The sequence below is a fragment of the Eretmochelys imbricata genome, chromosome 8, assembly GCF_965152235.1.
Source record: "Eretmochelys imbricata isolate rEreImb1 chromosome 8, rEreImb1.hap1, whole genome shotgun sequence".
Lineage (NCBI taxonomy): Eukaryota > Metazoa > Chordata > Testudines > Cheloniidae > Eretmochelys > Eretmochelys imbricata.
In genome coordinates, this window is record NC_135579.1 from 1,325,917 (window position 1) to 1,351,172 (window position 25,256).

Below are 25,256 nucleotides of genomic sequence, written 5' to 3' on the forward strand. Positions count from 1 at the left end.
GTTTCAAGAGGGGGAAACCTTAAGCCACAAGAATTGAGATCCCCAGTCACTGACTGAAGTCACCCTGAAGATCGACATTGGACTGTAACCTCTGGACTATTTCTAAAAGGACTTTTGGCAACTACAAGCTCATCTCTGCTCTGTATCTGGACCTCAAGAATTGAACTCAAGTCTGTCTGTATATTGCTCTTTCAACTAACTCTCTCTCTTTTCTTTTTTAATAAATGTTAGTTTAGTTAATAGGAATTGACTGTAAGCGTGTATTCGGGGTAAGATCGAAGTTATAGCTGGACCTGCGTGTGGGGCTGATCCTTTGGGGCTGGAAGAACCTTTTCTTTTATATGACGAGATAAGATTTTCAGTGATCATCATCACATCTGACAGGTGTGTCTGGATGGAGGCCTGAGGCTGGGCACATTAAGGGAACTGCATTATTTGGACGTCTGAGTAACCAGGGAGTACTATAGAAGCTGTTTTGGGCTGGCTGGGTAAATCTAAGTGTTGGACTATCCACCAGCCTTTGGGGTTTGTCTGCCCCGTTCTGTTTGCAGTTCACCCTAATTGAGTGACCTCAGCTGGCTCCCACAGGCACCATTGTCACAGCCCCACCCCTGGGACCTGCGTTCGCAGAGCGGCTCTGTCCACATGGGAAGCGCAGCTGAGGCCGTGTGAGCATTGGCCTGACATAGAATCACAGGACTGGAATGGACCTCGCGAGGTCATCTAGTCCAGACCCCTGCACTTTTGGCAGGACTCAGTATTATCTAGACCATCCCTGATAGGTGTTTGTCCAACCTGCTCTTAAACATCTCCAGTGATGGAGATTCCACCACCTCCCTGGGCAATTTATTCCAGTGCTTAACCACCCTGACAGGAAGCTTTTCCTAATGTCCAACCTAAACCACCCTTGCTGCAATTGAAGCCCATTGCTTCTTGTCCTGTCCTCAGAGGTTAAGGAGAACAATTCTTCTCCCTCTTCCTTGTAACAAACTTTTATGTACTTGAAAACTGTTACCATGTCCCCTCTCAGTCTTCTCTTCTCCAGAGAAAACAAACCCAGATTTTTTAATCTTCCCTCATAGGTCCTGTTTTCTAGACCTTTCATCATTTGTGTTGCTCTTCTCTGGACTTTCTCCAATTTCTCCACATCTTTCCTGAAATGTGGCGCCCAGACCTGGACACAATATTCCAGTGGAGGCCTAATCAGCACAGAGTAGAGCGAAAGAATTACTTCTCGAACTCAAATGTGAAATTGCAGAATTACTAACTGTAGTCTGTAACCTATCATTTAAATCCGCTTTTGTGCCAGATGACTGAAGGTTAGCTAATGTGATGCCAATTTTTAAAAAGGTATCCAGAGGTGACCCTGGCAATTACAGGCCAGTAAGCCTGACTTCAGTACTGGGCAAACTGGTTGAAATTATAGTAAAGAACAAAATTGTCAGACACAGAGATGAACATTGTCAGGCACGCAGATAAACATAACGTGTTGGGGAAGAGTCAACATGGTGTTTGTAAAGGGAAATCATGCCTCACCAATCTACTAGAACGCTTTGAGGGGGTCAACAAGCATGTGAACAAGGGTGATCCAGTGGACATAGTGTACTTAGATTTTCAGAAAGCCTTTGATAAGGTCCCTCACCAAAGTCTCTTAAGCAAAGTAAGCAGTCATGGAATAAGAGGGAAGGTCCTCTCATGGATTGGTAACCGGTTAAAAGACAGGAAACAAAGGGTAGGAATAAATGGTCAGTTTTGAGAATGGAGAGAGGTAAAGAGTGGTGTCCCCCATGGGTCTGTACTGGGCCCAGTCCGATTCAACATATTCATAAATGATCTGGAAAAAGGGGTAAACAGTGAGGTGGCAAAATTTGCAGATGATACAAAACTACTCAAGACAGTTAAGTCCTGGCAGTCTGCGAAGACCTACAAAAGGATCTGTTAGAACTGGGTGACTGGGCTACAAAATGGCTGATGAAATTCAATGTTGATAAATGCAAAGTAATGCACATTGGAAAACATCATCCTAACTATACCTATAAAATGATGGGGTCTAAATTAGCTGTTACCACTCAAGAAAGAGAGCTTGGGAGTCATTGTGGAGAGTTCCCTGAAAACATCCACTCAGTGTGCACCGGCCATCAAAAAAACAACATTGGGAATCATTAAGAAAGAGACAGATAATAAGACAGAAAATACCATGTTGCCTCTACATAAATCCCTGGTACACCCACATCTTGAATACTGCGTGCAGATGTGGTCGCCCCATCTCAAAAAAGATCTATTGGAATTGGAAAAGGTTCAGAAAAGGGCAACAAAAATGATTAGGGGGATGGAGCGTCTGCCATATGAGGAGAGATTAATAAGACTGGGACTTTTCAGCTTGGAAAAAAGACAACTACGGGGGGATATGATAGAGGTCTATAAAATCAAGACTGGTGTGGAGACATAAATAAGGAAGTGTTATTTATTCCTTCTCATAACACAAGAACTAGGGGCCACCCAATGAAGGCAGCAGATTTAAAACAAACCAAAGGAAGTATTTCTTCACACAAAGCACAGTCAACCTGTGGAACTCTTTGCCAGAGGATGTTGTGAAGGCCAAGACGATAACAGGGTTCAAAAAAGAACTAGATAAATTCATGGAGGATAGGTCCATCAATGGCTACTAGCCAGGATGGGCAGGGTGGGTGTCCCTAGCCTCTGTTTGCCAGAAGCTGGGAATGGGTGACAGGGGATGGATCACTTGATGATTCCCTGTTCTGTTCATTCCCTCTGGGCACCTGGCATTGGCCACTGTTGGCAGACAGGATACTGGGCTAGATGGACTCTTGGTCTGACGCAGTATGTTCTTATGTTCTTATGTTCTTGTGTCTTGCTTACAACAGCATTACACTGTTGACTTATATTTAGCTTGTGGTCCACTATGACCCCCAGATCCCTTTCTGCAGGACTCCTTCCTAGGCAGTCATTTCCCATTGTGTGTGTGCAACGGATTGTTCCTTCCTAAGTGGAGTACTTTGCGTTTGTCCTTATTGAATTTCATCCTATTTACTTCAGACCATTTCTCCAGTTTGTCCAGATGATTTTGAATTTTAATCCTATCCTCCAAAGCACTTGCAACCCCTCCCAGCTTGGTATCGTCCGCAAACTTTAGAAGTGTTCTCTCTATGCCATTATTGAAATCATTGATGAAGATATTGAACAGGCCCAGACCCAGAACTGATCCCTGCAGGACCCCACTCGTTACGCCCTTCCAGCATGACTGTGAATCACGGATAACTACTCGCCGGGAATGATTTTCCAACCAGTTTTGCACCCACCTTGTAGTAGCTCCATCTAGGTTGTATTTCCCTAGTTTGTTTATGAGAAAGTCATGCAAGACTGCATCAAAGCCTTACTAAAGTCAAGATCGACCACGTCTACCGCTTCCCCCCATCCGCAAAACCTGTTACCCTGTCAAAGAAAGCTATTAGGTTGGTTTGACAGGATTTGTTCTTGACAAATCCACACTGACTGTTACTTATCACCTTAGTATCTTCTAGATGTTTGCAAACTGATTGCTTAATTATTTGCTACATTATCTTTCGCCTTGTTCCCCTTTTTATAGATGGGCACTAGATTTGCCCTTTTCCAGTCTTCTAGAATCTCTCCTGTCTTCCATGACTTTTCAAAGAGAATTGCTAATGGCTCAGATATCTCCTCAGTCAGCTCCTTGAGTATTCTAGGATGTGTTTCATCAGACCCTGGTGACTGGAAAACATCTAACTCGTCTAAGTAATTTTAATTTGTTCTTTCCCTATTTTAGCCTCTTCTGATCCTACATCATTCACTATGTTAGATGTCCAATCACAACCAACCTTCTTGGAGAAAACCAAAGCAAAGAAGTCATTAAGCACATCTGCCATTTCCACATTTTCTGTTATCGTCTTTCCTGCCTCATTGAGTAAGGGGCCTGTCACGGGGTCCCCAGGCGATGCTCTGGAACTACTCCCTACAAAGCCAGTCAGGACTCTGGGGAAGTCTCCTTTCTGTGAGCAGCCTGTCTGCAGGACACACAGCTCACCCGGCTTCCACCTTCCCGGGTCTGACCTCGGAGCATTCAGCCTCCTCTGCCCCTCCCTGCGCTTCCCCCAGCGAGTCCGCCCAGGCGGGGTCCTGGGGAAGCCAGAGGGTCCTGCCCCCAACTCTGCAGTCAGACGGGACTCTCAGCCAGCCAGTAAAACAGAAGGTTTATTAGACGACAGGAACATGGTCTAACACAGAGCTTGTAGGTGCAGAGAACAGGACCCCTCAGCTGGGTCCATTTTGGGGGGCAGTGAGCCAGACAACCACATCTGCCCTTCACTTCATGTCCTAGCCAGCCCCAAACTGAAACTCTCTCCAGCCCCTCTTCCTCTGGGTTTTGTCCCTTTCCCGGGCCAGGAGGGCACCGGATTCCTTTGTTCTCCAACCCTTTAGCTCTCACCTTGCAGGGGGGAAGGGCCCAGGCCGTCAGTGGCCAGGAAACAGGGTGTCGGCCATTCTCTGTGTCCAGACCCCTGCACACACCTCCCCTGTAGGGCTCTGCAACGATCACACACCCTTACCCTACCACCTAGAGACTTAAGAACTGCATAGGCGAAACTGAGGCACCCCCATAGTATTCAGAGGAAACATTAAGAACAGTCCCGCTTCGTCACAGGGCCTACTCTGTCCTTGGTCTTCCTCTTGCTTCTAATGTATTTCTAGAATGTTTTCTTGTTTCCTTTTATGTGTCTAGCTAGTTTGATCTCACTTTGTGCCTTGGCTTTTCCAGTTTTGTCCCTACATACTTCTGTTATTTATTTATATTCATCCTTTGTCATTTGACCAAGTTTCCACTTTTTGCAGGACTCTTTTTTGATTTTTAGATCATTGATGATCTCCTGGTTAAGCCAGTCTGGTCTCTTGCCAGATTTCCCATCTTTCCTACGCAGCGGGATAGTTTGCTCTGGTGCCCTTAATAACGTCTCTTTGAAAAACTGCCCACTGTCTTCACTTGTTTTTCCCCTTCGACTTGCTTCCCATGGGGTGGGGACCAGGGGAGCGTGCCCCTGAGAGTGGGGTGTGCGTGCCCACGGTGATTGCACGCCAGGCTGCCAGTTCACGTGTATGTGTGCATGCATTTGCAGCCCAGCTCCTGGCACTTCCTCGTCACCCACCCACCCACCAGCTGGTTCCGGGGGATGGGACGGCGCTGGGAGAATTTGTGATTTGATGTAAATGGCAAAGCTAACGAGCTGAGCACTGATGGGCCCTGCTGCTCCCTCTCAGGCCCCAGGCTACACCTGGCGGGGGGTCCCCTCTGTCAAACATGGGCCAGGGGTGCAGAGGATGCAGGGAATGGGGTGGGGTGGCCAAGGGGTCAGCTAGGGGCTCCTACTGGGCGCAGACGCTGGCAATCCTGCTAACTGATGAGCCAGGACTGACAGACCCAGCCCCACTCGCTGGCCTGGCAGCTGGCACATGCCACCCCCCAGGGCCATGGCACCAGGCAGCTGTGACTAAGGGGGAATTTTCTTAATGTTTTGCATGAACATGGTGTGTGCCTCAGTTTCCCCCACATGTTGCACAAGTATCTCGGTGCTGGGACAAGGGTGCATGACCCTTGCAGAAACCCCAGAGGGCAGGGGTCAGGCTGCCTGGGCCCAGACAATGGCCGATCCTCTGTATCCTGGCAACTGAGGGCTGGGGCCCATCCTCTCCAAGGAGCCAGCCAGAGGAGCTGGAGAACAAAGCGAGGGGTGGCGGCCAGGTGACCGGCTGGCCCCGGAACGAGCCAGAGGATGGGGAGGCGCCCGGGAGCGGCTTAGGCTGGGCTGCTGGAGGCTGCTCAGTCTCCTGGGCGGGACTTGGGGGGCGGGGGAGACTTTGCTGAATCTCCCTGTGCTCACATGGCCTGTCCTAGCCGTGCTGCAGGCGACTAGTAACCTGTCTGTGCCACACGCCGGCTGGGAGTCACGGCCGGCTGCAGAGCTGGGGGCAGGGCCCTTTGGGGGTGTGAGACTCCCCCACGTGCCCATCAGGTGGCCCCCCGGTGGGGAGCTCTCGGTGGGAACAGGGGGCCGATTGCTCCGAGAGGCGCCCCGGTGAGCGGCTGCCCTGGGGGTGTTGGAACCTCATTCCCAGCGGCTCTAGGGCACCGAGCCTGAGCACTGTGGGGCAGCCCGGGCCGGCTCTGCCCAGCCACCCCCAGCTCCGGGAGCTGCCGCTTTTCCAGTCCCCATGGCGGGCGGCTGAGCCCCGCTCAGCAGGGGCGGCCCCTGCCAGGAACCCTGCTTGCCACAGAGCACAACCCTCCCGCCCCGGGCTGTGTGTGTGCAGAGGGGGGTCCAGCCCTGGGGCTCTGTGCCGGGGGGGGGGAGGGATTCAGCCCCTGGGGCTCTGTGACTGGGGGGGCCAGGGCGGGGGACAGGCAGGGCCCCAGGGAGGAGACACTCACGGTGGCTGCAGAGCTCGGTGGTGCAGTTGCGGGTCTCCAGCTCGGCTCCTTGGCACTCCTGGCCCCCGTTGCGAGGCGCCGGCTCCGAACACTCGCGGCTCCGCCAGTGCGTGCAGTCCAGAGCGCACAGCGACCACCGGCTCCAGCCCGACCAGCCGCCGTCCACTGCACACAGCAGCCGGTGAGCGTGCGGGGACCTCGGCCAGACCTCTGCCCCACTGCCCCCCACCCACTGCCCTGCCCCACTGCCCCACCCCACTGCCCCCCACCTCCCCTCCCTACTGCCCCCCTGCCCATTGCACCCCATCCCTCTCCACCCCAGTGCCTCCATGCCCACTGCACTCCTTCTCCTCTTGACCTCCCAATAACACCCCCTGCACCCCCACTGTCCCATGCTCTCCCCCCATTCACGCTCCATCTGCACTTCTCCTATCTTTTAGTGAACCCCAACAACATCCCCATGGCCCCAGCCCTGCCCCATGTGCCAGCCTGAGTGGGCACCTCTCCTCTGCATGCACAGACCTGCTTCCTGTCCCCAGCATGGCGCAGAAAAGGCCCCACCGTGGGGCAGGCCAGGGGGTACCCATGTGGAAGGAGGCCCTGAGCTTGCGAGCGGGAATCCCACCCTCCATGGCTCTGCCCAGCGGGGCAAGCACCAGCCCTTGGCTCCTTGCCCGGGTTTCTAGCGGGGCCGGGACCACTGACAAGGGACGGAACACGGACACGTGGGGGTGGAGATGACACAGCCGGGAGGGGAGGGGCTGGGCACAGGGTGGGGGGGACTCAAAGGAAAGGAAGCTGCTGCTCTCAGCCTGCCACCCTCCCTCCAGTCACCACACCCCGCAGCACGCCTGGGACAGCAGGGGCTGCGGGTCGGGACTGAGGGGCACCAGCAGAGCTGGCGGGGAGCTTGCCCCGTCCCCCATTCGTTTCGGAGCATGGCTCTCCCTGGTGTGAGCTGCAGAGCCATGGGCGCGGGGGCATGGCGGTGGCCGAGGGGGTACCTGGGCACAGGGTGGTGCAGGCGTTTTTCTGCACGTTCTGGCCCTCACAGAACGTCCCCCCGTTGAGGGGCGCGGGGTTGGTGCAGCTCCGACTCCGCTTCTGCCAGCCCCGTCCACAGCCGGCGCTGCAGGCCGACCAACCTGCCCAAGTCGACCAGCCGCCGTTCACTGGGGTGGGAAAGGGACAGAGTCAGCGCGAGCCCCGGGCGCCCTGGGACGGCGGGCTGCGCTCCCGGCCCGGGGGTGCCCTGCTCCAGGGGGGTTCGCTGGCTCCAGGGGAAGCTTCGGGGCTGCAGGGAGGTGCCTGGCTGTGGGGAGATAGACAGGGAGACACGGGGGGGGAGACACAGCTGGGGGGGCCTGCTTTGCTGGGGTTTCCCTGCGTCACAGCTGGCTGCAGCCCCCGCCCCACGCCGCCCCCCAGCGGCTCCTCACCGTACACGGTGACGGGGGCGGAGGAGCTACGGCGACGGGCCACCATGTTCTTGGCCACGCAGGTGTAGTTGGCCGTGTCGGCCAGGCGCGCCCGCGGCACCACCAGGCTGTGCTCCGGCGTCACGTACACGCTGGCGTCCAGCGCCGGGTCCACCGGCTCCTCGTTGCGCAGCCATTCCACCTGCGGGCAGCGGGCGTCAGGCCGGGGCGGACACGGGGCGCTGGGGCCCACGGGGGAGGGGCGGACACGGGGCGCTGGGGCCCACGGGGGAGGGGAGGACACGGGGCGCTGGGGCCCACGGGGGAGGGGAGGACACGGGGGCGCTGCAGCAGGGGGGAGGGGAAGACACGGGGTGCTGCAGCGGACGGGGGAGGGGAGGACATGGGGGCACTGCAGCAGGGGGGAGGGGAGGACACAGGGGCGCTGCAGTAGAGGGGGAGGGGAGGACATGGGGGCACTGCAGCAGGGGGGAGGGGAGGACACAGGGGCGCTGCAGTAGAGGGGGAGGGGAGGACACAGGGGCGCTGCAGTAGAGGGGGAGGGGAAGACACAGGGGCGCTGCAGTAGAGGGGGAGGGGAGGACACGGGGCGCTGCAGTAGAGGGGGAGGGGAAGACACAGGGGCGCTGCAGTAGAGGGGGAGGGGAGGACACGGGGCGCTGCAGTAGAGGGGGAGGGGAAGACACAGGGGCGCTGGAGTAGAGGGGGAGGGGAGGACACGGGGCACTGCAGTAGAGGGGGAGGGGAGGACACGGGGGCGCTGCAGCAGGGGGGAGGGGAGGACACGGGGGCGCTGCAGCAGGGGGGAGGGGAAGACACGGGGGCGCTGCAGTAGAGGGGGAGGGGAGGACACGGGGGCACTGCAGTAGAGGGGGAGGGGAGGACACGGGGGCGCTGCAGTAGAGGGGGAGGGGAGGACACGGGGGCGCTGCAGTAGAGGGGGAGGGGAGGACACGGGGGCGCTGCAGTAGAGGGGGAGGGGAGGACACGGGGGCGCTGCAGTAGAGGGGGAGGGGAGGACACGGGGGTCCTGCAGTAGAGGGGGAGGGGAAGACACAGGGGCGCTGCAGTAGAGGGGGAGGGGAGGACACGGGGCGCTGCAGTAGAGGGGGAGGGGAAGACACAGGGGCGCTGCAGTAGAGGGGGAGGGGAGGACACGGGGCACTGCAGTAGAGGGGGAGGGGAGGACACGGGGGCGCTGCAGCAGGGGGGAGGGGAGGACACGGGGGCGCTGCAGCAGGGGGGAGGGGAAGACACGGGGGCGCTGCAGTAGAGGGGGAGGGGAGGACACGGGGGCACTGCAGTAGAGGGGGAGGGGAGGACACGGGGGCGCTGCAGTAGAGGGGGAGGGGAGGACACGGGGGCGCTGCAGTAGAGGGGGAGGGGAGGACACAGGGGCGCTGCAGTAGAGGGGGAGGGGAGGACACGGGGGCACTGCAGTAGAGGGGGAGGGGAGGACACGGGGGTCCTGCAGTAGAGGGGGAGGGGAGGACACGGGGGTCCTGCAGCAGGGGGGAGGGGAAGACACGGGGGCGCTGCAGTAGAGGGGGAGGGGAGGACACGGGGGCGCTGCAGTAGAGGGGGAGGGGAGGACACGGGGGCACTGCAGCAGGGGGGAGGGGAGGACACAGGGGCGCTGCAGTAGAGGGGGAGGGGAGGACACAGGGGCGCTGCAGTAGAGGGGGAGGGGAAGACACAGGGGCGCTGCAGTAGAGGGGGAGGGGAGGACACGGGGCGCTGCAGTAGAGGGGGAGGGGAGGACACGGGGCGCTGCAGTAGAGGGGGAGGGGAAGACACAGGGGCGCTGCAGTAGAGGGGGAGGGGAGGACACGGGGCACTGCAGTAGAGGGGGAGGGGAGGACACGGGGGCGCTGCAGCAGGGGGGAGGGGAGGACACGGGGGCGCTGCAGCAGGGGGGAGGGGAAGACACGGGGGCGCTGCAGTAGAGGGGGAGGGGAGGACACGGGGGCACTGCAGTAGAGGGGGAGGGGAGGACACGGGGGCGCTGCAGTAGAGGGGGAGGGGAGGACACGGGGGCGCTGCAGTAGAGGGGGAGGGGAGGACACAGGGGCGCTGCAGTAGAGGGGGAGGGGAGGACACGGGGGCACTGCAGTAGAGGGGGAGGGGAGGACACGGGGGTCCTGCAGTAGAGGGGGAGGGGAAGACACAGGGGCGCTGCAGTAGAGGGGGAGGGGAGGACACGGGGCGCTGCAGTAGAGGGGGAGGGGAAGACACAGGGGCGCTGCAGTAGAGGGGGAGGGGAGGACACGGGGCACTGCAGTAGAGGGGGAGGGGAGGACACGGGGGCGCTGCAGCAGGGGGGAGGGGAGGACACGGGGGCGCTGCAGCAGGGGGGAGGGGAAGACACGGGGGCGCTGCAGTAGAGGGGGAGGGGAGGACACGGGGGCACTGCAGTAGAGGGGGAGGGGAGGACACGGGGGCGCTGCAGTAGAGGGGGAGGGGAGGACACGGGGGCGCTGCAGTAGAGGGGGAGGGGAGGACACAGGGGCGCTGCAGTAGAGGGGGAGGGGAGGACACGGGGGCACTGCAGTAGAGGGGGAGGGGAGGACACGGGGGTCCTGCAGTAGAGGGGGAGGGGGAGGACACGGGGGTCCTGCAGCAGGGGGGAGGGGAAGACACGGGGGCGCTGCAGTAGAGGGGGAGGGGAGGACACGGGGGCGCTGCAGTAGAGGGGGAGGGGAGGACACGGGGGCACTGCAGCAGGGGGGAGGGGAGGACACAGGGGCGCTGCAGTAGAGGGGGAGGGGAGGACACAGGGGCGCTGCAGTAGAGGGGGAGGGGAGGACACAGGGGCGCTGCAGTAGAGGGGGAGGGGAGGACACGGGGGCACTGCAGCAGGGGGGAGGGGAGGACACGGGGGCACTGCAGCAGGGGGGAGGGGAGGACACAGGGGCGCTGCAGTAGAGGGGGAGGTGAGGACACGGGGGTCCTGCAGCAGGGGGGAGGGGAAGACACAGGGGCGCTGCAGTAGAGGGGGAGGGGAGGACACAGGGGCGCTGCAGTAGAGGGGGAGGGGAGGACACAGGGGCGCTGCAGTAGAGGGGGAGGGGAGGACACAGGGGCGCTGCAGTAGAGGGGGAGGGGAGGACACGGGGGCGCTGCAGTAGAGGGGGAGGGGAGGACACAGGGGCGCTGCAGTAGAGGGGGAGGGGAGGACACGGGGGTCCTGCAGTAGAGGGGGAGGGGAGGACACGGGGGCACTGCAGCAGGGGGGAGGGGAGGACACAGGGGCGCTGCAGTAGAGGGGGAGGTGAGGACACGGGGGTCCTGCAGCAGGGGGGAGGGGAAGACACAGGGGCGCTGCAGTAGAGGGGGAGGGGAGGACACGGGGGCGCTGCAGCAGGGGGGAGGGGAGGACACGGAGGCGTTGCAGTAGAGGGGGAGGGGAGGACACGGGGGCGTTGCAGTAGAGGGGGAGGGGAGGACACGGGGGCGCTGCAGTAGAGGGGGAGGGGAGGACACGGGGGCGTTGCAGTAGAGGGGGAGGGGAAGACACAGGGGCGCTGCAGTAGAGGGGGAGGGGAGGACACGGGGGCGCTGCAGCAGGGGGGAGGGGAGGACACGGGGGCGCTGCAGCAGGGGGGAGGGGAGGACACGGGGGCGTTGCAGTAGAGGGACTTCCCAGGCCAGTCCCCACCCTGTCCGCCCGGCCTACATTCCCTGGGCCCAGCCCAGAGCGCTCCATGCAGTTTCCAATGCCTGCTTGCGCCCGGCTTTCCCAGTGACCCAGGTCGCCCCAGGTCAGGACCTGGCTCCCCGCTGGTCCCCACTCCCACCACCTTTGTGTCACCTGCCAGCTGGATCCGGGAGGATTCAGTGTCCTTGCAGGTGACGCGGTTATGGAGCACGGGGCCCAGGACCCCACTGGCGGCCCCGGCCGCGGCTTGTTCCCGTTGAGTTTCAGAGTGAGGCCTGGCCCTTGCCAGCCATGGGAGGCGTGGGCCCTGCACTCACCTCGGCCGGTGGGATCCCTTCCGGGGGCCGGCATGCCAGCACGATCTCCTGTTCGATGGAGACCTCCCTGCCCATCGGCTCCTCCTCAAAGTTCTTCCTCAGGTCTGGAGAACAGGGCGAGAGAGCCGAGGCGGCTGACATGAGACGCGCCCCCAGGCCAGGTGGCTCTGCCCACCGGCCGGGAACACCCGGACCCCCCACTGCTGGCACAGAGCCCAGTAACCCTGTGCAGCCCGGGACGGCTGCCCGGGTGCGGGGATGCCAGACAGGTGCTGGCAGGGCGCCTCAGGAGGGCTCAGCCCGCTCGGGATCTGGAGCCAGGGAACGCCATGCCCCATGCCCAGGGGGAGGAGGGGCGGACCGGGGCACTCACAGGCAATGCGCACGTAGGCCTTCTGGCTCTTGGTGGTCCCCGAGGAGCTCCAGGCAACGCATTGGCACCAGTATTCCTCCAGCCCAAAGATCCGCTCCACCTGCTGCCTGGAGATATCGATCCGGACGTCCAGGAGGGGCAGCCCTGGGTGCAGGCCGAGGAGAGAGCAGCGTGTCAGGGATCCGCCGCGGCAGGGCAGGAGGGTGACACGCTGGGGTGGCACTGCCCCTGCCCCCCAGACCTCACAGGGGCCAGCCCATTACCGAGCACATGCCCAGACGGGCCCCCTGAGGTCCCACGGCAGCTCGGCCCAGGGGCTCCCCCGGATCCACGGCGTTCATGGCGAGGTGGGTGCAGAGCTGTCATCCCATCTCCAAGCTGGGCCCCCAAGACCAGGGAGAACTGTCTGTCATGTTTTATGAATCCTGTGTGTGCCTCAGTTTCCCCTATATTGTGCATGGCTACGGGGTTGTGGGGAGGAGGGGGATAAGAGCTGGCTGGTGGGAGGAGCGGTGGAGTCCGAGGAGGCGGTGAGGCCGCCGGGCCCACCCTGGAGGAAGTGCCAGCAGGAGGCAGCGCGGCATTTTGGAGCGGAAAGGCCGATTTCCCGGTTCCCAGGCCCAGCCCCGGTTGTGCAGGGGCTGATGGCACCTCAGATCGTGGGCACTGAAAGATGCCATGGCTGGGGCGGGGCTTTTTTCCTCAGGGGGTCCGGCTCCCTGGGAATCATCAAATATCAAGGTTGGAAGGGACCTCAGGAGGTCATCTAGTCCCACCCCCTGCTCAAAGCAGGACCAATCCCCAATTAAATCATCCCAGCCAGGGCTTTGTCAAGCCTGACCTTAAAACTTCTAAGGAAGGAGATTCCACCACCTCCCTAGGTAACGCATTCCAGTGCTTCACCACCCTCCTAGTGAAAATTTTTTTCCTAATATCCAACCTAAACCTCCCCCACTGCAACTTGAGACCATTACTCCTTGTTCTGTCATCAGCTACCACTGAGAACTGTCTAGATCCATCCTCTTTGGAACCCCCTTTCAGGTAGTTGAAAGCAGCTATCAAATCCCCCCTCATTCTTCTCTTCTGAAGACTAAACATCCCCAGTTCCCTCAGCCTCTCCTCATAAGTCATGTGTTCCAGTCCCCTAATCATTTTTGCTGCCCTCCGCTGGACGTTTTCCAATTTTTCCACATCCTTCTTGTAGTGTGGGGCCCAAAACTGGACACAGTACTTCAGATGAAGCCTCATCATTGTCGAATAGAGGGGAGGAACAATCACATCCCTCGATCTGCTGGCAATGCCCCTACTTATACAGCCCAAAATGCCGTTAGTCTTCTTGGCAACAAGGGCACACTGTTGACTCATATCCAGCTTCTCGTCCACTGTAACGCCCAGGTCCTTTTCTGCAGAACTGCTGCCGAGCCATTCGGTCCCTAGTCTGTAGCGGTGCATGGGATTCTTCCGTCCTAAGTGCAGGACTCTGCACTTGTCCTTGTTGAACCTCATCAGATTTCTTTTGGGCCGATATTGAACAAAACCGGCCCCAGGACGGACCCTTGGGGCACTCCGCTTGATACCGGCTGCCAACTAGACATGGAGCCATTGATCACTACCCGTTGAGCCCGACAATCTAGCCAGCTTTCTATCCACCTTATAGTCCATTCATCCAGCCCATACTTCTTTAACTTGCTGGCAAGAATACTGTGGGAGACCGTGTCAAAAGCTTTGCTAAAGTCAAGGAACAACACGTCCACTGCTTTCCCTTCATCCACAGAACCAGTTTTCTCGTCATAGAAGGCAATTAGATTAGTCAGTGTGATACAGCATGGCCAGAAGGCAGCAGGAGAGTGATCTAGGAGAGAGACGTAAATCCCAGGATGAGGAGAAGCCTCATTCCCTGTAGAGGGAAGAAAGATTTCTATAGATTAATTAAAAGCACCTGAAGCCAATTAGAGCACCTGAACCTAGTCACCTAATAAAATCCCCCTGCTTCAATCAGCCAGGGGAAGGAGCAGGAGCAGTTTGAGCAGAGGAGAGTTTTTGGAGAAGTGCTGTGGCTGGCTAGAAGATCAAGACCCTAGGTAAAGAGACACCCGGCTTGTGCAGAGAGAGGGGGCAGGAAGCCCCACAAGCTGAAGAGCAGAAGAGGGAAGTAGCCCAGGGGAAGGAAGCACTAGTTTAAGTGGTTCACCACTATCCTTAGGGCCCCCGGGCTGGGACCGGAGTAGAGGGCAGGCCCAGGTCCCTCCCTCTCCACTCCCCTTCTCTGGGTTACTAGTGGGACAGTAGATACCCTAGTTCAGGGGCAGGAAACTGCACCCTGAACCCCCCCCCAAGAAGAGGAAGCGCGGGGACCCATCACAATTGTACTGGCAATTTGCCACATCAGGCATGACTTGCCCTTGGTGAATCCATGCTGACTGTTCCTGATCACTTTCCTCTCCTCTAAGTGCTTCAGAATTGATTCCTTGAGGACCTGCTCCATGATTTTTCCAGGGACTGAGATGAGGCTGACTTGCCTGTAGTTCCCAGGATCCTCCTTCTTCCCTTTTTTAAAGATGGGAACTACATTAGCCTTTTCCAGTCATCCGGGACTTCCCCCGATCACCAAGACTTTTCAAAGATAATGGCCAATGGCTCTGCAATCACATCCGCCAACTCCTTTAGCACCCTCGGATGCAGCGCATGGACTTGTGCTCGTCCAGCTTTTCTAAATAGTCCCGAACCACTTCTTTCTCCACAGAGGGCTGGTCACCTCCTCCCCATGCTGTGCTGCCCAGTGCAGCAGTCTGGGAGCTGACCTTGTTCGTGAAGACAGGCAAAAAAAGCGTTGAGCACGTTAGCTTTTTCCACATCCTCTGTCACTAGGTTGCCTCCCTCATTCAGTAAGGGGCCCACGCTTTCCTTGACTTTCTTCTTGTTGCTAACATACCCGAAGAAACCCTTCTTGTTACTCTTAACATCTCTTGCTAGCTGCAACTCCAGGTGTGATTTGGCCCTCCTGATTTCACTCCTGCATGCCCGAGCAATATTTTTATACTCTTCTCTGGTCATTCGTCCAATCTTCCACTTCTTGTAAGCTTCCTTTTTGTGTTGAAGATCAGCAAGAATTTCCATTCATTCCCTGAGGGAGTCAAAGTCTGCTTTTCTGAAGTCCAGGGTCCATATTCTGCGGCTCTCCTTTCTTCCTTGTGTCAGGATCCTGAACTCAACCATCTCATGGTCACTGCCTCCCAGGTTCCCATCCACTTTAGCTTCCCCTACAAATTCTTCCCAGTTTGTGAGCGGCAGGTCAAGAAGAGCTCTGCCCCTAGTTGGTTCCTCCAGCACTTGCACCAGGAAATTGTCCCCTACACTTTCCAAAAACTTCCTGGATTGTCTGTGCACCGCTGTATTGCTCTCCCAGCAGATATCAGGGTGATTGAAGTCTCCCATGAGAACCAGGGCCTGCGATCTAGTCACTTCTGTGAGTTGCCAGAAGAAAGCCTCATCCCCCTAGTCCAGTGGTCTATAGCAGACTCCCACCACGACATCACCCTTGTTGCTCGCATTTCTAAACTTAATCCAGAGACTCTCAGGTTTTGCTGCAGTTTCATACTTGAGCTCTGAGCAGTCTTACTGCTCCCTTACATACAATGCAACTCCCCCACCTTTTCTGCCCTTCCTGCCCTTCCTGAACAGTTTATATCCATCCATGACAGTACTCCAGTCATGTGAGTTATCCCCCAAGTCTCTGTTATTCCAATCACATCATAATTCCTTGACTGTGCCAGGACTTCCAGTTCTCCCTGCTTGTTTCCCAGGCTTCTTGCCTTTGTGTATAGGCACTTGAGATAACTCGCTGATCGTCCGGCTTTCTCAGTATGAGGCAGGAGCCCTCCCCTCTTGCGCTCTCCTGCTCGTACTTCCTCCCGGTATCCCACTTTCCCACTTACCTCAGGGCTTTGGTCTCCTTCCCCCGGTGAACCTAGGGGTCCTCCAGAGGCTGTTCCAAAGCTGGGACGTAGCACCATCCAGTGGACCCCTGGCACCTCCCTCCAGCTCTGTCAGTGCCCCTCAGGCCCGACCTGCAGCCCCCACTACCCCAGGCCTGGGCACAGCTGGCCAGCTATGCTGCTGTATCTCAGTGACTGAAGGGAGCTCAGACCTCTCCCCCTTGTTCCCCGGCTCCTCTCCCCCCGCGCAGAGTGCTGCATACACAACCCACTCCCCGGTGTCACGGAGTGTGCGGGAGTCCAGGCCCTGCACCCCTCTTCCTGGGATTCACTGTGACTCTCAGCCAGCCAGTAAAACAGAAGGTTTATTGGACAACAGGAACACAGTCCAAGACAGAGCTTGTGGGTACAAGCAGGACCCCTCAGTCAACTCCTTCTGGGGGAGCAGGGAGCTTAGACCCCAGCCCTGGGGTTCCCTGAGTTCCTCCACCCAGCCCCAAACTGAAACTAAACCCCCCCCCCCCAGCAGGCTCCCTCCTGCAGCCTCTGTTCACATTCCCGGGCAGAGGTGTCACCTCCCCCTCCTGGCTCAGGTGACAGGCTCTCAGGTCTCCCATCCCCAGGGCACATTCCCAGGTCAACACTCCCCCCTCCCTGCTACATCACATCCTCACATCTCTCCCCCCTTCGAGACTGAACTGAGCGGGGTCACTGTGACCAGTGACCTGGGGATGTTCAGGGCCCCCTCTCCGGGACAGCGCATCCGCTATCAGGTTGGCCCTTCCCTTCACGTGGACCACGTCCATGTCGTAATCCCACAGGAGCAGGCTCCATCTCAGGAGTTTGGTGTTGGCTCCTCTCATCTGGTGCAGCCAGGTCAGGGGAGAATGGTCGGTGTAGACGGGGAAGTGTCGCCCGAAGAGATAGGGCTCTAGTTTCTTGAGGGCCCACACCATGGCCAGGCACTCCTTCTCGATGGCTGCATAGTGTTGCTCCCGGGGTAGCAACTTCTTGCTCAGGTACACGATGGGGTGTCTCTCCCCCTTTTCATCCTCCTGCATTAACACCGCCCCCAGTCCCGTGTCGGAGACATCGGTGAACACCACAAAGGGCTTGTCAAAGTCTGGGTTTGCCAGAACTGGGCCACTGACCAGAGCCTCCTTCAGCGCCCGGAAAGCCTCCTGGCACTGCTCAGTCCAGACCACCTTGTCTGGCTTCCCCTTCTTGCATAGCTCAGTGATGGGGGTGGCTATGGTGCTAAAGTGGGGCATAAATCTTTGGTAGTATCCTGCCATCCCAATAAAGGCTTGGACCTGCTTTTTGGTGTGGGGAGAGGGCCAGTCTCTGATCACCTCCACCTTGGCTGGTTCCGGCTTTAGGTTGCCGCTCCCCACCCGATGGCCCAGGTAAGATACTTCCGCCATCCCCACCTTGCACTTCTCTGCTTTTACAGTCAGCCCAGCCCCCTGGAGTCGGTCCAGCACTTGTCTAACCTGGGACACGTTGTCCTCCCAGGTCTGGCTAAAGACACAGATGTCATCAATATACGCCACAGCAAAACTCTCCATCCCCCTCAGGAGCTGGTCCACTAGGCGCTGGAAGGTGGCCAGCGCTCCCTTGAGGCCGAAAGGCAGGGTCAGGAACTCATAGAGCCCCAGAGGGGTGATAAAGGCCGATTTCAGTCGGGCATCTGCATCCAGCGGCACTTGCCAGTAGCCCTTTGTAAGGTCCATGGCGGTAAGGTACCGAGCTCCTCCCAATTTGTTTAGGAGCTCGTCAGGCCTGGGCATGGGGTAGGCATCAGATACAGTGATGGCGTTGAGCTTCCGATAGTCCACACAGAACCGGACCAACCCATCCTTTTTGGGGACCAGCACCACTGGTGAGGCCCAAGGGCTGGCCGATGGCTGGATCACCCCCAAAGCCAGCATGTCCCGGACCTCTCTTTCCAGGTCCTGAGCAGTTTTCCCTGTGACTCGGAAGGGGGAGCATCTTATCGGCGGGTGCGACCCTGTCTGCACCCGGTGGACAGTCAGATTAGTGCGTCCAGGCTGGTTGGAAAACAGCTGTCCGTACGGATGCAGCACCCCCTGACCTCAGCTTGCTGGGCAGGGGTTAGCTGATCCGAGAGGGGAATTGTTTCCAGGGGGGAACCAGCTCTGGTCCAGGGAATAGATCCACTAAAGGGTCATCTCCCTGCTCCTCCCACTGTCCACACACGGCCAACACCACATTCCCCCTGACATAATATGCCTTCATCATATTCACATGGCACACCCGGCGGTGGTGCGCCCGGTTCGACAGATCCACCACATAGTTTACCTCATTGAGCTGCTTGATGACCTTGAAAGGGCCCTGCCAGGCGGCCTGTAGTTTGTTCTTTCTCACGGGGATGAGAACCGTCACCTGATCCCCGGTGGCGTAGGCCCGGGCCCGCGCCATGCGGTCATACCAGACCTTCTGCTTCCTCTGGGCTCTGGCCAGATTCTCCCTGGCCAGGCCCATGAGTTCAGCCAGTCTCTCTCGGAAGATCAGGACATACTCCACCACTGACTCTCCATCGGGAGAGGCCTTCCCTTCCCACTCATCTCTCATCAGGTTCAGGGGGCCCCTCACCCTCCTGCCATATAACAGTTCGAAAGGCGAAAATCCGGTAGACTCCTAGGGCACCTCCCTGTACGCGAACAGCAGGTGAGGCAAGTACTTGTCCCAATCCTGCGGGTGCTGGTTCATAAACGTTTTCAGCATCATCTTTAGCGTCCCGTTAAACCTCTCCACCAGCCCATTGGCCTGGGGATGATAAGCTGAGGCCCAGTCGTGCCGGATCCCACATTTCTCCCACAAACACCGGAGCAGGGCCGACATGAAGTTGGAGCCTTGGTCTGGCAAGACTTCCTTGGGGAACCCCACTCAGCAGAAAATGGTCAGGAGCGCATCTGCCACGGTGTCTGCTTCAATGGAAGTTAAGGGCACTGCCTCGGGGTAGCGGGTGGTGAAATCTACCACCACCAGAATGTATTTCTTCCCCGACCGGGTCGTCTTGCTGAGAGGCCCCACGATGTCCATGGCCACCTTCTGGAAAGGCTCCTCTATGATGGACAAAGGTCTCAAAGCCGCTTTCCCCTTGTCCCGGGCCTTCCCCACCCTCTGACAGGTACTACAGGGGTCACAGGATCGGCAATACTGCCGGACGGTGGTAAAGACCCTGGGCCAGTAAAAGTTCTGTAGCAACCTCTGCCGGGTGCGCCGGATTCCCTGGTGCCCTGCGAGGGGGATGTCATGGGCCAGGTACAGTAGCTTGCGGCGATACTTCTGGGGGACCACCAGCTGCCTCCTGATCCCACAGGACTCCACTTCCCCTGGGGGAGCCCATTCTTGGTACAGGAACCCCTTCTCCCACAGGAACCTCTCCTGGCAGCCTCTCCTCATGGTCCGTACCACACTGAGGTCGGCCAGGTCCCTGAGCTTCCGCAAGGAGGGATCTTTCCTTCAGCTGCTGGGGAAGGGATGGGGCCCGGTTCCCCCTCAGTGGCCAGGTCTGAGGCCTCAGCCTCTCTGAGCCGTGCCCCTCGGCGCTCCCTCCCCACCAGGGTAGGGTCCTGCGCCTCCGGTGTGGTACCCTCCCCGAGGTCAGGTGCAGTGCCCCTCGCCGGCTCTGGCTACGGGTCACAACCAGGGCGGTCTGGGGCTTGCTTGGCCAGTCCTCTAGGTCTCCCCCCATCAAAACTTCAGTGGGCAAATGGTGGTGTACCCCCACATCCTTGGGGCCCTCCTTGGCCCCCCATTTCAGGTGTACCCTTGCCACGGGCACCTTAAATGGGGTCCCGCCCACCCCTGTCAGGGTCAGGTAGGTGTTGGGCACCACCCGATCTGGGGCCACCACCTCGGGCCGGGCCAGCATCACCTCCGCGCCCGTATCCCAGTATCCATTGACCTTCCTCCCATTCACCTCCAGGGGAACAAGGCACTCTCTCCGGAGGGACAGCCCCGTGCCCACCCTGTAAACCGAGCACCCTGAGTCCAGAGCCTCCGGCCCTCTGGCGGAGCTGGCCTGGGGTACTCTTCCCTCCTGAGCAGGTGGTAAACTGGTAGCCCCCCTTTCCTGGGTCATCTGCCCCTCGTCCCGCTGGGTCCCTACCCAGTTAACCCTGGGTAGGTTGGGTCTGCTCAGTTTGTCCCTGAGCCTGGGGCACTGGGTCCATACGTGGCCTCTCTGGCCACAGTGATAGCAGCTCAGGTCACGTTGGTGCCCTCGAGCGGGTCGGAGGGGCCCGACGCCAGGCGTTCCCCTTGGGAGGGGGTTCTCCCTATTTCCCCGCTGGGAGGTCCCCTGGTGACTCTCTCTCTGCATTGGGGGGGGCCTGTCCTTTTGGAACTCCTCCCCGGCTACCCCCTGACCGACTGTTCACAAACTCGTCGGCCAGCTGCCCTGCGTGCTGGGGGTTCTCGAGCTTTTTGTCCACCAGCCACAGCCTCAGGTCGGAAGGGCACTGTTCATACAGTTGCTCCAGTACGATTAGGTCAAGCAGGTCCTCTTTAGCTCGGGCCCCAGCTGTCCACTTGCGGGCATATCCCTGCATCCGGTTGGCCAGTTGTAGGTAGGTGATCTCAGGCGTTTTACGCTGACTCAGGAACCTTCTCCGGTACATCTCGGGGGGGTGTCAGCCCGAACTCATGGAGCAGGGCCTGTTTGAACAGTTCATAGTCCCCTGCCTATGCCCCGTCATTCGGCTGTACACCTCCATGGCTTTGGGGTCCAGTAAGGGGGTGAGGAACTGGAGCCTGTCTGCAGGGTCAACCCTGTGCATCTCGCAGGCATTCTCAAAGGCCGTCAGGAAGCTATCTATGTCCTCCCCCTCCTTCCGCTGGGCCAGGAAGCACTTATCAAAGCTCCTTGCAGTCTTGGGTCCCCCCCAACTCAGCGCAGCCAGGGCCCCACTGCTCCTCAGCCTGGCCAGCTCCAGTTCATGCTGTCTTTGTTTCTCCTTCTCCTGACGCTCCCTCTCCTTCTCCTCCTCATGTTGACGTTGTTTCTCCTCATGTTGACGTTGTTTTTCATGATCCTCCAGCTCCCTCATTTTCATCTCCCTCTCCCATTCAAGCTGCCTCCGCTCCAGGGATGGGGAGCTCCGCCGGGAGGATCCCCTGTTGGCTGCCGGGGTCAGGGTGCCCTCGGTATTCGCTGGGCTTCCCCCAAGCCTAGGTAGGAAGGGTCTCGGGATGTCCTCGGCAGCAGTCTGACCCCTCCCAGCCCGGTCAGGCCCCAGGGCCCACGCCGCGTCTGCCGGGCGGCTTCCCTCAGGGACAGGGATCGGGTCATCCAAGCGATCCCCCTCCTCCAACTGGGCAATCAGCTGTTCCTTGGTGGACCTCCCGATGTGCAGCCCCCTCTGCCTGCACAGCTCCACCAGGTCGCTCTTAAGGCGTTTAGCGTACATCTCCCTGCTGGCCACTCGCAGGCCAGGCAGCTTTCTACAGTTTCCAGGAAAAACTCCTCGTGTGCCAGTCCTTCTTGAGGTCACCACCTCTTTGCCAGGGTCGAGCTGCAGACTCCTCCGCCCCGGGACCGCTCGCTGCAATCCCCCGGGGGACCCTGTTACTGCAAAAGTCCTTCTCTCTGGTCACACACTCCCAGGGGTTAACCGCCCCCGGAACCCTCTCTCTCTGAATCTTCAGCACGCCTGGTCCCTGTCAATCCCCCTTCATTTTACTGCTCCCCAGTCACTTACTGCAGGAAGCGCCGTTCACGGGGTGCAGTACATCCCACCGCTGCCACCAGTTGTCACGGAGTGTGGGGGAGTCCAGGCCCTACACCCCTCTTCCTGGGATTCACTGAGACTCTCAGCCAGCCAGTAAAACAGAAGGTTTATTGGACAACAGGAACACAGTCCAAAACAGAGCTTCTGGGTACACCCAGGACCCCTCAGTCAAGTCCTTCTGGGGGAGCAGGGAGCTTAGACCCCAGCCCTGGGGTTCCCTGTGTTCCTCCACCCAGCCCCAAACTGAAAACTAAACCCCCCCAGCAGGCTCCCTCCTGCAGCCTGTCTTCACATTCCCAGGCAGAGGTGTCACCTCTCCCTCCCCGCCTGGCTCAGGTGACAGGCTCTCAGGTCTCCCATCCCCAGGGCACATTCCCAGGTCAACACTCCCCCCTCCCTGCTGCGTCACATCGTCACACCCGGCTCCCTCTGACACAGGCTGGCTGTGGCAGCAGCCCCCCCCCCCCCCCGGGACCCCTCCTGCCACACACAGGCCTCGCTGACAGCTGCTGTCCCCGCCAGGCTGCAGAAACACCTGCCCTCAGCCCCGGGAGAGCCAGCAGCTGCCGGAGCAGATGGAGCCTCCAGCGGGGAGGAGGGACAAGCCCAGGAGGACGGTGCAAGGACACGTGGAGCAGGGCTTCCCCTAGCTGCCCTGTCCAGCCTGGCCTGGGCGCGGCCACCCAGGAGCCTGCATGGGAGGGCGTCACAAGGACACCCCCGAGCAGGGGGCTCCAGAACAAGCCATCCACACCCCAGAGTGGGCACAGTGTGGCCACCCCCACGGACTTGGAAGAGGGAGCGGGAGGGGGGCAGATGGGAGCCCCGCAGTTTGCAGGCCAGGGACCCTCTGCCGCTGCCTGTGTCCTGCCCCAGTGGGCCGTGCACGGCACAGCTCTGCACAGACCAGCCCTTCCACTCCAGGGACCCCCGTGCTCCGCCCTAGCGCCAGCAGGGGGCAGCGCGGCACTTTGGTGCGGAAAGGCCGATTTCCCGGGGCCCAGGCCCAGCCCCGCTTGTGCAGGGGCTGATGGCACCTCGGATTGTGGGCACTGAGAGATGCCATGGCTGGGGCGGAGCCTTTTTCCCCGGGCAGCTCTGAGTGGGACCGGCCGGGCTGGCATGGCCCGGTTCACAGGGGAGAAGCACAGCGCTGCCATTTAAGGAGACCCTCTGACTCACTGCTCCGGGGGGCTGCCCCACTCCTGGGCACTTACGCATTCACAGTGCAGGCTTCATACCCCCCACAAACCAGCCCAGCCCTGCATGCCAGGACACGGCGCCCCCCAGGCTGTGCAGTGATGGGGCAGGGGACAGAGCCCACCCAGCTGTGCCGTCCTCCAGGCCTGGGCAGCGTCAGGCCAATGAGCCGACAGCAGGCTCTGAGCCAGGGTGTGATGCCCTGCAGTGCACCAAGGAGCTGGAGCATGGCCTGGCTGCCGACAGGTTCCCTGTGCCACGGGACAGGCCTCGTTCTGCCAGCGAACGCAGGGTCCAGCCATGTCGGGTGCAGAGCTGGAGCATGGGCTTGACCCGCTGCCTTCCCCATGTAGCCATGGGACGAGCCCAGACACCCACGCATGCCGCACTCCCAGCCCAGCCTCCTCACGACATGGCACGCACACACCCCGGCTCTGCTGCCCTGGGCCTCTCCAAGGCTCTGGGACAGCAACTCCTGGGACTCCTCTCCCCTTAGGGCTCCTCCTTCCAATCCCAGCTCAGCCACCCCCAATCTCCCTCGCCCGCCCCCCACTGCTCCTCCAGCCTGACTGAGGCAGGCATGTCCCGATGTTACAGACTGGCCACCCTGCACTGGGGGCACGTGTCATGCAGGGACCAGCAAACTCATCTCACTTGTGTCAGATTCACCCCAGATCTGGGGGTGCCTGGAGCCAGTGTGAGATCAGCCCAGCCCTGGCCAGCTCACGAGGTCTCCGATCGGGCACAAGGGGTGCAGGGCACCAGCTCTCCCTGCTTCCGGCCCTGGGCATGGCCAGCTGAAGGGGTTTCGCTGCCCTTGCTGATCCAGCCCCGATGCCCAGGCCCCAGCCCAGCCTGGCTGGCGCTGCCCTTACCGGTGCCCTGATCCATGCTGCGCTGCGTGACGTGCTCGCCCTGGTGCACCCACTCCCCGTTGCACTTGAAGTAGATCTGGGTGGCGGGCGTCGCCCTGCAGGCCAGGCTCACGGGCTTGTTCTTTACAATGTAGACATCTTGGGGTTCCAGCAGGAAGCGGGGCAGCAGGTCCGAAGAGGCCCCCGGCATGGGGTTGGCCACTGTGGCGCTCTGCTGGGCACCTGGCAGGAGAGGAGAGAGGCTCAGAGCCCCCCAGGGACAGGGAGATGGGGCAGGGAGCCAGGCTGCGCCCTAGAGTAGCCCCAAGGAGAGCATCTGGGGCAGCACCCAGCCTTTGGAGTCACCAAGTCCAGGGCCAGCAGGGACCCTGGGCTCACCCCATCTGACCGGAGAAGTCACAGGCCAGGGACAACACAGAATCACTCCTAGAAAAACTCCTCAAATGATGGAGAATCCACCAGGACCTCAGGAAATCCCCTCCCTGTTAAAAATGGGCCGCTACTGCCAGTCTGAACTCATCTGCCTTCAGCTTCCGGCCCCTGGGCGTGCTCAGCCCTTTCCCTGTGGGATGAGGGGCCCATTAGTGAGTATTTGTTGCCCATGTAGGTCCTGACAGACTGAGACCAACTCACCCCACAACTTTCTCTTTGGTAAGCTAGATCCATGAATTCCCTGGAGTCTGTCATGCTAAGGTGGGTTTCTAACCCTTTCGTCATTCCTGGGGCTCGTCTCTGACCCCCCCCCACTTTGCCAACATCCTTCTTGAACTGCGGGCACCAGAACTGGGCACCGGATTCCAGCCGCGGTCGCACCAGGGAAAATCACCTCTCTGCGCCTACTCTCAATCCTGTCCCCAGCATTGCCCTGGGCACTCACGTTCAGGTGATTCTCCACCATGGCCCCCGACCTTTTTCAGAGCCCCGCCCCCACCCCCCGGAACGTATGGCCGCCGTTCCTGGCCCCGGTGTACACAGTTACGTTCAGCCGTGTGCCGTGCAGCGTCCATGAGTGATCTGGGGGCTCTGTATCACTGACCTGGGCTCTTCACTACTTCCCATGCCCCAGGTTGGATGCCAACCGCCAGCTTTTTCAGGGGTGATTTTATGTCTTCTCCCAGGTCATGATGAAGACGTTCCATGGGCAGGGCCAAGAACTGACCCCGCAGGACCCCACTAGCATGCCCCTGCGCCGTGACAACCGCGTTACAGTTACTTTTGGAGACCCAGTGCATGGCCAGGC

At 59.5% G+C, this 25,256-nt stretch overlaps 1 protein-coding gene across 1 annotated transcript in view; it reads right to left on the bottom strand.

The window, feature by feature from the left end:
- UNC5A (unc-5 netrin receptor A) overlaps positions 1-24,914 on the bottom strand; it is a 38,268-nt gene extending 13,354 nt beyond the window's left edge. Inside the window, exons 1-7 of the mRNA XM_077824646.1 lie at positions 24,857-24,914; positions 24,017-24,238; positions 12,248-12,391; positions 11,875-11,978; positions 7,900-8,080; positions 7,465-7,632; positions 6,461-6,625 (exon numbers count right to left, since the gene is read on the bottom strand). Coding sequence (XP_077680772.1) covers positions 6,461-6,625; positions 7,465-7,632; positions 7,900-8,080; positions 11,875-11,978; positions 12,248-12,391; positions 24,017-24,238; positions 24,857-24,914 — 1,042 coding nt within the window. The remainder of the gene's footprint in view (positions 1-6,460; positions 6,626-7,464; positions 7,633-7,899; positions 8,081-11,874; positions 11,979-12,247; positions 12,392-24,016; positions 24,239-24,856) is intronic.
- Positions 24,915-25,256: the final 342 nt, after the last annotated feature.